We start from the raw sequence: 13205 nt of genomic DNA on the forward strand, positions 1-13205 counted from the left end.
ACTGTGTCTGAGTCTCTCTTACAACGTGTCTGAGTCTCTACAACTGTGTCTGATTTTACAACTGTGTCTGAGTCTCTCTACAACTGTGTCTGAGTCTCTTACAACTGTGTCTTGAGTCTCTTACAACTGTGTCTGAGTCTTCTTACAACTGTGTCTGGAGTCTCTCTTACAACTGTGTTCGAGTCTCTTACAACTGTGTCTGAGTCTCTTACAACTGTGTCTGAGTCTCTCTTAACTGTGTTGAGTCTCTACAACTGTGTCTGAGTCTCTCTACAACTGTGTTCGAGTCTCTTACAACTGTGTCTGGTGTCTCTTACAACTGTGTCTGAGTCTCTCTTACAACTGTGTCTGAGTCTCTTCATAACTGTGTCTGAGTCTCTCTTACAACTGTGTCTGAGTCTCTCTCTTGCTTGTGTCTGAGTCTCTCTTACAACTGTGTCTGGTCTCTCTCTTACAACTGTGTCTGGTCTCTCTCTATCTGTGTCTGAGTTCTCTCTTACTACTGTGTCTGGTCTCTTACAACTGTGTCTGGTGTCTCTCTTCAACTGTGTCTGGAGTCTCTTACAACTGTGTCTGAGTCTCTCTCTTACAACTGTGTCTGAGTCTCTCTTTCTGTGTCTGAGTCTCTCTCTTGCTGTGTCTGAGTCTCTCTTGCTTATGTCTGAGTCTCTCTTACAACTGTGTCTGAGTCTCTCTTACAACTGTGTCTGTCTCTCTTACAACTGTGTCTGGTCTCTTACAACTGTGTCGAGTCTTCTTACATGTGTCTTGGTCTCTCTCTTTGCTTGTTCTGAGTTCTCTCTTACCTTGTGTCAGTCTCTCTTACAACTGTGTCTGGTCTCTCTTGCTTGTGTCTGAGTCTCTCTTACAACTGTGTCTGAGTCTCTCTTACAACTGTGTTTGAGTCTCTCTTACAACTGTGTCTGGTCTCTCTCTTAGCTGTGTTTGAGTCCTCTTACAACTGTGTCTGAGTCTCTCTCTTACAACTGTGTTTGAGTCTCTCTTTGCTGTCTGAGTCTCTCTCTTACAACTGTGTCTGGTCTCTCTTGCTGTGTCTGAGTCTCTCTTACAACTGTTAGTCTCTCTTACCTGTGTCTGAGTCTCTCTTACCTTGTGTCTGAGTCTCTTACAATGTGTTTGTCTCTTACAACTGTGTCTGGTCTCTCTTTACAGCTGTGTCTGGTCTCTCTTTACAACTTTGTCTGAGTCTCTCTTACTGACTGTGTCTGAGTCTCTTTGTGTGTTCTCTTCACTGTGTGCTCTTGCTGTGTCTGAGTCTCTTCAACGTTGTTCTGTGCGTCTCTCTTACAACTGTGTCTGAGTCTCTCTTACCTGTGTCTGAGTCTCTTTAACTGTGTCTGGTCTCTCTTGCTTTGTCTGAGTCTCTCTCTTACAACTGTGTCTGAGTTCTCTCTTACAACTGTGTCTGGTCTCTCTTACAACTGTGTCTGGTCTCTCTTACAACTGTGTCTGAGTCTCTCTTACAACTGTGTCTGAGTCTCTCTTACAACTGTGTTTGGTCTCTCTTGCTTTGTGTCTGGTCTCTCTACAACTGTGTTTGAGTCTCTCTTACCTTTGTCTGGTCTCTCTCTTGCTGTGTCTGGTCTCTCTTTACAACTGTGTTTGGTCTCTCTTACAACTGTGTCGAGTCTCTCTCTTCCTTTGTGTCTTGGTCTCTCTCTTACCTGTGTCTGGGTCCTCTCTTAGCTTGTGTCGAGTCTCTCTTGCTTTGTGTCTGGTCTCTTACAACTGTGTCTGAGTCTCTCTCTTGCTTTGTGTCTGAGTCTCTCTTGTGTGTCGAGTCTCTCTCTTACAGCTTGTCTGAGTCTCTCTTACAACTGTGTCTGAGTCTCTCTTACAACTGTGTCTGGTCTCTCTCTTGCTTGTGTCTGAGTCTCTCTTTACAGCTGTGTCTGGTCTCTCTTCTGCTGTGTCTGAGTCTCTCTTACAACTGTCTGAGGTCTCTCACACTGTGTCAGGTCTCTCTTACAGCTGTGTCTGGGTCTCTCTCTTACAGCTGTGTGCAGGTCTCTCTTACAACTGTGTCTCTGGTCTCTCTTACAACTGTGTCTGAGTCTCTCTTACAACTGTGTCTGAGTCTCTCTTACAACTGTGTCTGAGTCTCTCTTACAGCTGTGTCAGGTCTTACAACTGTGTCTGGTCTCTCTCTTACAACTGTGTCTGAGTCTCTCTTACAGCTGTGTCTGAGTCTCTCTTACAACTGTGTCTGAGTCTCTCTTACATGTGTCTGAGTCTCTCTTACAACTGTGTCTGGGTCTCTCTTACAACTGTGTCTGAGTCTCTCTTACAGCTGTGTCTGAGTCTCTCTCTTACAACTGTGTCTGAGTCTCTCTCTTACAGCTGTGTCTGGAGTCTCTCTTACAACTGTGTCTGAGTCTCTCTCTTACAGCTGTGTCTGGTCTCTCTACACTGTGTCTGGTCTCTCTCTTTGTGCTGTGTCTGGGTCTCTCTTACAACTGTGTCTGGGTCTCTCTTCTTTGTGTCGTCCTCTCTTACAGCTGTGTCTGAGTCTCTCTCTTGCTGTGTCTGGGTCTCTTACAACTGTGTCTGGGTCTCTCTTACAACTGTGTCTGGGTCTCTCTTACAGCTGTGTCTGGGTCTCTCTTTGTGTCAGGTCTCTTACAGCTGTGTCTAGTCTCTCTTACAACTGTGTCTGGGTCTCTCTTACCTCTGTGTCTGGTCTCTCTTACCTCTGTGTCTGAGTCTCTCTCTTACAGCTGTGTCTGGTCTCTCTTACAACTGTGTCTGAGGTCTCTCTTACAGCTGTGTCTGAGTCTCTTTGTGTGTCTGGTCTCTTACAACTGTGTCTGGGTCTCTCTTACAGCTTGTGTCTGAGTCTCTCTTACAGCTGTGTCTGAGTCTCTCTCTTACAACTGTGTTTGGGTCTCTCTTACAACTGTCTGAGTCTCTCTTACAGCTGTGTCTGGGTCTCTTTAGCTGTGTCTGAGTCTCTCTCTTACAACTGTGTCTGGTCTCTCTTACAGCTGTGTCTGAGTCTCTTACAACTGTCTGAGTCTCTCTCTTACAACTGTGTCTGAGTCTCTCTTACCTTTGTGTCTGAGTCTCTCCACAACTGTGTCTGGGTCTCTCTTACAACTGTGTCTGAGTCTCTCTTTAGCTGTGTCTGGGTCTCTCTTACAGCTGTGTCTGGTCTCTCTCTTACAACTGTGTCTGAGTCTCTCTTACAACTGTGTCTGGGTCTCTTACAGCTGTGTCTGGGTCTCTCTCTTACAACTGTGTGTCTGGTCTCTCTCTTGTGTGTCTGGAGTCTCTCTCTTCTTGTGTCTGAGTCTCTTCAACTGTGTCTGGTCTCTTACAACTGTGTCTGAGTCTCTCTTACAACTGTGTCTGGGTCTCTTACCTTTGTGTCTGGGTCTCTCTTACAGCTGTGTCTGAGTCTCTCTCTTACAGCTGTGTCTGAGTCTCTCTTACAACTGTGTCTGGGTCTCTCTTACAACTGTGTCTGAGTCTCTCTTGTGCTGTGTCTGAGTCTCTCTTACAACTGTGTCTGAGTCTCTCTTACAACTGTGTCTGGAGTCTCTCTTACAGCTGTGTCTGAGTCTCTCTTACAACTGTGTTTGAGTCTCTCTTACAGCTGTGTCTGAGTCTCTCTTACAACTGTGTTTGAGTCTCTCTTACAGCTGTCTGGGTCTCTCTCTTACAACTGTGTTGGAGTCTCTCTCTTACAACTGTGTCTGAGTCTCTCTTACAGCTGTGTCTGGTCTCTCACAACTGTGTCTAGTCTCTCTTCCTTTGTGTCTGGTCTCTCTTTACCTTGTGTCTGGAGTCTCTCTTACAGCTGTGTCTGAGTCTCTTACAGCTGTGTCTGAGTCTCTCTTACAACTGTGTCTGAGTCTCTCTCACAACTGTGTCTGAGTCTCTCTTCTGGCTGTGTCTGGTCTCTCTTACAACTGTGTTTGGTCTCTTACAGCTGTGTCTGAGGTCTCTCTTACAACTGTGTCTGGTCTCTCTTACAGCTGTGTCTGGGTCTCTCTCTTACAACTGTGTCTGAGTCTCTCCTTGTGTCTGAGTCTCTCCCACAGCTGTCTGAGGTCTCTCTTGCTTTGTGTCTGGTCTCCACAACTGTGTCTGGGTCTCTCTTCAGCTGTGTCTGAGTCTCTCTTACAGCTGTGTCTGGGTCTCTCTTACAGCTGTGTCTCGGTCTCTCTTCTTGTGTCTGTTCTCTCTTCACTCGGTTCTCTCTTACAGCTGTGTCTGAGTCTCTACAGCTGTGTCTGGGTCTCTCTTACAGCTGTGTCAGTCCTTACAACTGTGTCTGGTCTCTCTCTTTGGCTGTGTCTGGTCTCTCTTACAACTGTTGTCTCTCTCTTACAGCTGTGTCTGAGGTCTCTCTTACAACTGTGTCTGAGTCTCTCTCTTGCAACTGTGTCTGGTCTCTCTTACAACTGTGTCTGGTCTCTCTTACCTGTGTCTGGTCTCTCTCTTACAACTGTGTTTGAGTCTCTCTTACACTGTGTCTGTGAGTCTCTCTCTTACAACTGTGTCTGGGTCTCTCTTACAACTGTGTCTGGTCTCTCTTTTACAGCTGTGTTTGAGTCTCTTACAACTGTGTCTGAGTCTCTCTTACAACTGTGTCTGGTCTCTCTCTTACAACTGTGTCTGAGTCTCTCTTACAGCTGTGTCTGAGTCTCTTACAGCTGTGTCTGGGTCTCACACTGTGTCTGAGTCTCTCTTGCTTGTCTGGTCTCTCTTACAACTGTGTCTGAGTCTCTCTTACAGCTGTGTCTGAGTCTCTCTCACAACTGTGTCTGGTCTCTCTTACAACTGTGTCTGAGTCTCTCTCTTACAACTGTGTCTGAGTCTCTCTCTTACAACTGTGTCTGAGTCTCTCTTTACAGGCTGTTTGAGTCTCTCTTACAACTGTGTGAGTCTCTTTGCTGTGTCTGGGTCTCTCTTACAGCACTGTGTCTGAGTCTCTCTTACAGCTGTGTCTGGGTCTCTCTCTTACAGCTGTGTCTGAGTCTCTCTTCACAGCTGTGTCTGGTATCTCTCTTAGCTGTGTCTGAGGTCTCTCTTACAGCTGTCTGAGTCTCTCTCTTACAACTGTGTCTGAGGTCTCTCTTACAACTGTGTCTGAGTCTCTCTTGCTGTCTGGTCTCTCTCTTACAGCTGTGTCTGGTCTCTCTCTTACTCTTTCTTCTGTGTCTAGGTCTCTCTCTTACAGCTGTGTCTGGGTTCTCTCTTACTGTGTGTGGAGTCTCTCTCTTACAACTGTGTCTGGGTCTCTCTTACCTGTGTCTGAGTCTCTCTTACAACTGTGTCTGGTCTCTCTTACAACTGTGTCAGTTCTCTTACAACTGTGTCTGGGTCTCTCTTACGCTGTCAGTCTCTTACAACTGTGTCTGGGTCTCTCTTACAACTGTGTCAGTCTCTCTTACAGCTGTGTCTGAGTCTCTCTTACAACTGTGTCTGAGTCTCTCTCTTACAACTGTGTCTGAGTCTCTCTCTTCTGCTGTGTCAGGTCTCTCTCTTTACAGCTGTGTCTGGTCTCTCTTCTTACAACTGTGTCTGGTCTCTCTCTTTGGCTGTGTCTGGAGTCTCTCTTACAACTGTGTCTGAGTCTCTCTCTTACAACTGTGTCTGGGTCTCTCTCTTACAACTGTGTCTGAGTCTCTCTTACAACTGTGTTTGAGTCTCTCTTGCTTTGTGTCTGAGTCTCTCTTACAGCTGTGTTTGGGTCTCTCTTACAACTGTCTGAGTCTCTCTCTTACAACTGTGTCTGAGTCTCTCTTACAGCTGTGTCTGAGTCTCTCTTACAACTGTGTCTGGTCTCTCTCTTACAGCTGTGTCTGAGTCTCTCTTACAGCTGTGTCTGAGTCTCTCTTACAGCTGTCTGGTCTCTCTTACAGTGTGTCTGGTCTCTCTTACAACTGTGTCTGAGTCTCTTACAACTGTGTCTGAGTCTCTCTCTTACAACTGTCTGGTCTCTCTCTTGCTTTGTGTCTGAGTCTCTCTTACAACTGTCTGGAGTCTCTCTTGCTGTGTCTGAGTCTCTCTCTTACAACTGTGTCTGAGTCTCTCTCTTACAACTGTGTCTGGTCTCTCTTACAACTGTGTCTGAGTCTTCTCTTACAACTGTGTCTGAGTCTCTCTTACAGCTGTCTGATTCTCTCTTTAGCTGTGTCTGAGTCTCTCTCTTACAGCTGTGTCTGAGTCTCTCTCTTACAACTGTGTCTGGGTCTCTCTCTTACAACTGTGTCTGAGTCTCTCTTACAACTTGTGTCTGGGTCTCTCTTACAACTGTCTGGGTTCTCTCTCTTACAGCTGTGTTTGGAGTCTCTCTTACAACTGTGTTTGGGTCTCTCTTACAACTGTGTCTGGTCTCTCTTACAACTGTGTTTAGTCTCTCTTACTGCTGTGTCGGTCTCTCTTACAACTGTGTCTGGTCTCTCTTACAGCTGTGTCAGGTCTCTCTTACAGCTGTGTCTGAGTCTCTTCTTACAACTGTGTCTGGGTCTCTTACAACTGTGTCTGAGGTCTCTCTTCAGCTGTGTCTGGTCTCTCTTACAATTGTGTCTGAGTCTCTCTTACAACTGTGTCTGGTCTCTCTTACAGCACTGTGTCTGGGTCTCTCTCTTACAACTGTGTCTGGAGTCTCTCTCTTACAACTTGTGTCTGGTCTCTTACAACTGTCTGAGTCTCTCTTACAACTGTCTAGGTCTCTCTCTTACAACTGTGTCTGAGTCTCTCTCTTTACAACTGTGTCTGAGTCTCTCTACAACTGTGTCTGAGTCTTTCTCTTACAACTGTGTCTGGAGTCTCTCTTACAGCTGTGTCTAGGTCTCTCTTACAGCTGTGTCTGAGTCTCTCTTACAAGCTGTGTCTGAGTATCTCTCTTACAGCTGTGTCCAGGTCTCTCTTACAGCTGTGTCTGAGTCTCTCTCTTACAGCTGTGTCTGAGGTCTCTCTTACAACTGTGTCTGGTCTCTCTCTTACAACTGTGTCTGAGTCTCTCTTACAGCTGTGTCTGGTCTCTCTTACAACTGTGTCTGAGTCTCTCTTACAGCTGTGTCGAGTCTCTCTTACACACTGTGGGTCTCTCTTACTTTGTGTGTCGGTCTCTCTTGTGTGTCTGAGTCTCTCTTACAACTGTGTGCAGGTCTCTCTTACAACTGTGCTTGAGTCTCTCTTACAGCTGTGTCTGAGTCTCTCTTACAGCTGTGTCTGGAGTCTCTCTTACAACTGTGTTTGAGTCTCTCTGCTTTGTGTCTGAGTCTCTCTTACAACTGTGTTTGAGTCTCTCTTACAACTGTGTCTGAGTCTCTCTCTTCAGCTTGTGTTTGAGTCTCTCTTACAACTGTGTTTGAGTCTCTCTTACAACTGTGTCTGAGTCCTCTTCTTACAACTGTGTTTGAGTCTCTCTACAACTGTGTCTGGGTCTCTCTCTTACAGCTTCCTTGGTCTCTCTTACAACTGTGTCTGAGTCTCTCTTTTACAACTGTGTTTGAGTCTCTCTTACAGCTGTGTCTGGTCTCATTCTTACCTGTGTGTTTGAGTCTCTCCTACAACTGTGCTGAGTCTCTCTCTTTGCTGTGTTTGGTCTCTCTTACAGCTGTGTCTGAGTCTCTCTTACAACTGTGTCTGAGTCTCTTTACAACTGTCTGAGTCTCTCTTTACCTTTGTGTTTGAGTCTCTTACAACTGTGTCTGAGTCTCTCTTTACAACTGTGTTTGAGTCTCTTACAACTGTGTCTGGAGTCTCTCTTTTTTACAGCTGTGTTTGGAGTCTCCTTACAACTGTGTCTGGGTCTCTCTTTACAACTGTGTTTGGGTCTCTCTTACAACTGTGTCTGAGTCTCTCTTACAACTGTGTTTGAGTCTCTCTTACAACTGTGTCTGAGTCTCTCTTTTACAACTGTGTTTGAGTCTCTTACAACTGTGTCTGAGTCTCTCTTTTACAACTGTGTCTGAGTCTCTCTTACAACTGTGTCTGAGTCTCTCTCTTACAACTGTGTCTGGAGTCTCTCTTACAACTGTGTCTGAGTCTCTCTTACAACTGTGTCTGAGTCTCTTTTACACATGGTCATCCACTGGAATTTTCCAGGGAGGGGCTTAAGGATAGACATGCTGCTACAGTTGGGTTTGGTCGCTTGATATTTTAGTGATGGTTAAATTTTACTATTATACAGTACCTTACTGTATTTCAGAATGAATTTGATACTTCCTGTTTATATGAATAATTAAGTTAAGGTTACTTAAATATTATATTGCAATTTCCTTTATTTTAATATATATGAAATATATATCCACAGCGTACATAGATTGTTGCATCTCGAGGCTTATTTTGTTGGTTGATATAATAGTACAGTAAGTCGGAATAACTCTTAAATAAATATACTATACAGTATAATCTTTACTTGTTGATAGTAAGTAGTATTGTATAATTGGAACTTAACAGTTTTTAGTCTGTGCATGGTGTATCCAACAAAAACACTTTATTTATAGAGCTAAGCTTTACTTAAAACGTTAATCACAATGGTAAGTACAGTCTCTCCTCGACTTATGACATATTCGACTTACGACGACCCGGACATACGACGGCGATGGTCGTATAAATATTTTCACATTTCGTATTTTTGAGTCGACGTTAGTGATCGTAGTACTGACAAAATTTTGTTTTGTAATTCCCTTTAAAATGGTTGGCAAAGCGTAAATGAGAGTTCTCATGTTGCTGAGAAGAAAAGAGACACCCATTTTAGAATTTCTATGTATTATTTTACTTTTTCGACTTATGACGCATTGGCCGGGACAGAACCCGTCGTAAATTAGGAGACTGTATTTTACTATTGAGCTTGGATTAAATTAGATTTAATGTATAGAAGGTTACATACAATATTGTTATAATATTAAAAGTGATTTTGTTGAAGATCATGAAAATGATTGATTTCATGATTAAAACTTTATTTGTGCAATTTAATGGTTCTTACAAATTAACATAATTATTAATGACAATAAGTTTCATGGAAATTACTAACAACATTGCAAAATTAGAGTTAGCATACATCACATGAGATTAAAACATTAACTTATCAATAATGAAACCTCCAATTCGTTGCTGTTTTCCCAAACCGGCGAATTGGTAATGTTCTGGTTTTGAGGAAATCACCCTTGAAGATTCATTACATATTCAAATGTATCTGCACTGCTTAACAGCTAATGTAAGATGGTGATATTTGGTATTTTCCAAGGTTCATATCTTCCTAAAAAAATGGCTATTGAGGATTTTCGATACCTTTATTGAGAAAATTCAACTGCAAGACATTTGGCAGTTTGTGAAAATAGGTTAGGAATAAAAGGAAATGATTTGACACAGATTAATCGGTTTGTGGAAACACGTTTAGTTCCTCTTATTGATATTCCAACATTTTAACATTCGGGATCATACTGCATAAGTGGCATTATAATTTAATGTATATGAAACTTTTGCCTCATGATCAGGCACACCAGTTTTGCATTTTTTATAATTTTCTCTAAAAGTTTCTGTTAAAATTACTAAAAGTTTTAACACCACTTTTGTCATGCCATTCTCTTGTGCAGAACCAAGCCTTAACCCCTGGACTTTGGGCTATGGTCGGTAACCCTCACCACCCCATGCGGATGTACAGTATTCGGAAACATTTTAAAAAACAGATAAAAGGCAATTCTAGTCTTACAAACTGGTCACTCATGATATAAACAGGAAATAAATATGTGATTTACCACATGTTGGCAACACAGGGGTGAGGAAGAGTCGAGAATGTTTTTTAAGTGGCATATGTATGACCTTGAAGTAACTAGGTAAACAACACTAATTAATTTGTAGGCAGTGTGAGATACAGGACACTTGTTTTATTATGCATATTATTACTATTTACACTGTTAACAATCATTATAATTGTGCTTGGGGCCTGGGGGTAGAAACACATGCTGAAGTGAAGTCAAGCCCAAGGGCAAGATTCCTACGTCACAAAAGCTGAGAAGCTTTTGAGAAGAGACTGGGAGGCATGATGTGTGAGTGAGTGAAAAATAAATACTGTACCTACTTGGCAACATAATCTAGCCAGGCCTGCCCTTTTTATACAAACAGGCCTGCGAAAGATCAAAACATCATGTGACGTGACATGACCCAAAGCTCTACAGACTCATGTCACAGGATGTGTCCCAAAGGCTAGGTGGCAACCCATCTTTGTGCAGTAGACCACGCAGTGCCAGACAACAAATGTCAGTAATGCTTCTTACTACCTTGATATTTATTCTTATGAAGTGATAAAGTGGTATGTATTGAAATATTTACTATGAAATAGTGAAATATTTTTAAATTTATGAGACATTGGTGAAATGGCTACTCATAATACATTCCTTTTACCACACAAAAGCATGTCATAATATATGGGCCTAGCTTGGAAAAATAATAAGTGATATTGAAATGTAGTGCAGTAGAGGCATGCATATGGTGAATTATAATGAATATATTGGGCTTATTTGATACATATTAAGTAAAGCCATCACCATTGTGTTGCATATGCCAAGGCCTACCTCATCTGAGTGGTAAGTGGAAATATTATTGCCAAAATTTCAGTTATTGTCACAGAAACTTCTAACTAGTCTATTTCTCTTCTTAGCATGTGTACAGTAATAATCCTAAAATTACTGTACTTTCAAACGATTTCGACAAAAAACTAGCTAGAAAAAAAATGTGTACGTACAGTATAAACATTTCGGCGACTGTGGGCTTAACCACCACTCATTTTTACTTTTTATTATGTAACTCCATGACTTTTTACATTATATTTGTTCTAATTACACCATCATCTTCCTCGTGATTTACTCTTTTTTGTCATGTTCATTTTAAACTGATTGTTGCAATGATGTGGGTACAGCATGAAGAGAATTCAACAGTAAACTCTCACTTTTTACTTTTACTCGCCAAATTGGCTTTATTTATTATTATTTATATTTTTAATGGGTTTCATGTGATTTCCCAGCCTTTTTTTTTTAAGTAGGAGGCATCATTTGAATAAATATTTAACAATATCTTAGCCATGAATAACTTAAGGGAAAAACATATTTTCTCTTCTATTTCTGGTTATTCTGTGGGTTCCAAACAGAGCAGTGAGGCTCTTAAATAAATTTCAGGCAATCGAGAGTGTTAAAGAGCTTTAATACTTCTTTATTTACAGTGAATGCATTAAAGACAAATTATTTATATATTATTCATGTACTGTACCTATACTTCATATTCATCTTAATACAATAAGGCTTTTCATACGTCATCATTATGCTCAAGTCCATTATCTCGAAACCACGTCCTAAGACAGGTGTTTTAGAATCCAATCTGTGGGTGAAGGGTTTACTATTACCACAGTGAGGTAAATTGGGATGGAATGTTACATGTTCCAGATTGAAAATGACTGGAGTTGGACATCGCCTTTGCATTGTCCATGATCTGCTTAAAGTACAGAATGACACATTGGATTGAGACAGAATTTTCTAAGAAATGGAGGAACATGGTTGGTAGAATGGAGTTCTTATTTGGCTTCCATAACCATCACTAAGTGCAACATCACTTACATCTCTTCTATCAGCATCCATTAGAAATCATGTACACACAAAGATCTCATGTGTATGACCGTGATTGCTTCAAACCAGAAGTAACAAACACTTGCTCCTCTTCCTAGATTATATACAGTACTACGAAATTATGCCACAATAGCTTTCGCCTGTAGAACTCCTACACTTTGATACAGTATAGACAAATAGTAAACTTGTTGCATATCAAAATTGGCATCAAGGAAGTTCTCTTCCACCTTCACTCTCTCTTTCATTATATTTTTTCATTCTTCTGATTGTACAGGTAAACCTCGATAAACAATATCTTATTCAGCGATATTCCGCTCTACATATTTATATATATATATATATATATATATATATATATATATATATATATATATATATATATATATATATATATATATATATATATATATATATATATATATATATATATATATTGGATAACAGCAGTACCTTAGCTGAAGATGTCTTGAATAAAGGCAGCTAAGGTACTCAGTTTCTTCGTGATTTATCAAGTCTCACGTTTTTCATTGTGGTTACATGAAATATATATATAACATATATATATATATATATATATATATATATATATATATATATATATATATATATATATATATATATATATATATATATATATATATATATATATATATATATATATATATATATATATATATATATATATATATGATCCAAATAATTTGCTTACTACGATACATTGAATATCCACCAATATCAATTGGTTAGAATTTTTAATCTACAGTAGGCTCTCTACCAATAACGTTTAATAGGTGCCTGAAAAACACGTTATTAGCGTTGTGTGACATTAAAATACATGTAAAAGGGTTTATTGGTGCCGCTGCCACAAGAATTTCACCCATTTTTCCCTTGAAGCCCTCCTAACACTTTTTGTTAGCTGAAATAAAAAGAATTGTATTCAATCATCAAAATAAAGAGTTTGTGTAATATAACACTTAGTTTTTGAGGTGCTCAGTGTGATGATTGTTCCGTATCTGAGGGCCACTAACACTTACTGTTCTTTCATTCTATAAGCTAACCGTTTCACAAGAAAATGCTCTGTTATCACTATCAACCTGTTTCTGTCACCTTTATCATTCAGGCTCGCCTCGCATTTCCATCACTACCAAATATTTTTAGCCAGCACAATACTCTTCTTGGTCTCCTCTAAGTTCCTCGTAATGTTTCGCACTGTAGACTCAGGACAGTTCAATTTCTCACTTTAAAAGTTCCCAGTCATTCAGGTGGCAAATCACTCCTCCACCACCTCTCCTAGCCCCCACAGGCAAAATTGGAAGCCATTATTGATCACCGACCCTAACCACTGGTTATAGTGGGAAAATCTCACGCGTGGGCATAGCGCTGTATTCCACTGGCGTGTGTGAGAGTGAGAGTGAGGTGGACCAACCACGCCATCAACATGGCGGCAAACAAATGCTATCATTGATGCGCTCAGACGCTTCCTGCGAAATTTCCGTTATTCAAGAGAATCCAGACGTTATTATCGAAAATGGGTATCTATTGTAACTTACCGTTATTGTCGAAAACGTTATTGTGGAAGTCATTATTGGCGAGAGCCTACTGTAG

At 41.0% G+C, this 13205-nt stretch overlaps 1 protein-coding gene across 3 annotated transcripts in view; it reads left to right on the forward strand.

The window, feature by feature from the left end:
* LOC121863965 (protein abrupt-like) overlaps window positions 1–10258 on the forward strand; it is a 166274-nt gene extending 156016 nt beyond the window's left edge. Inside the window, exon 7 of one of the 3 annotated variants that reach the window (XM_042362823.1) lies at window positions 10108–10258. In XM_042362823.1, coding sequence (XP_042218757.1) covers window positions 10108–10135 — 28 coding nt within the window. In that variant the 3' untranslated portion in view covers window positions 10136–10258. The remainder of the gene's footprint in view (window positions 1–10107) is intronic. The other 2 variants (XM_042362826.1, XM_042362825.1) reach the window with 2 other exon arrangements.
* Window positions 10259–13205: the final 2947 nt, after the last annotated feature.

This window comes from Homarus americanus, unplaced genomic scaffold (assembly GCF_018991925.1).
Source record: "Homarus americanus isolate GMGI-L3 unplaced genomic scaffold, GMGI_Hamer_2.0 scaffold26352, whole genome shotgun sequence".
NCBI lineage: Eukaryota > Metazoa > Arthropoda > Malacostraca > Decapoda > Nephropidae > Homarus > Homarus americanus.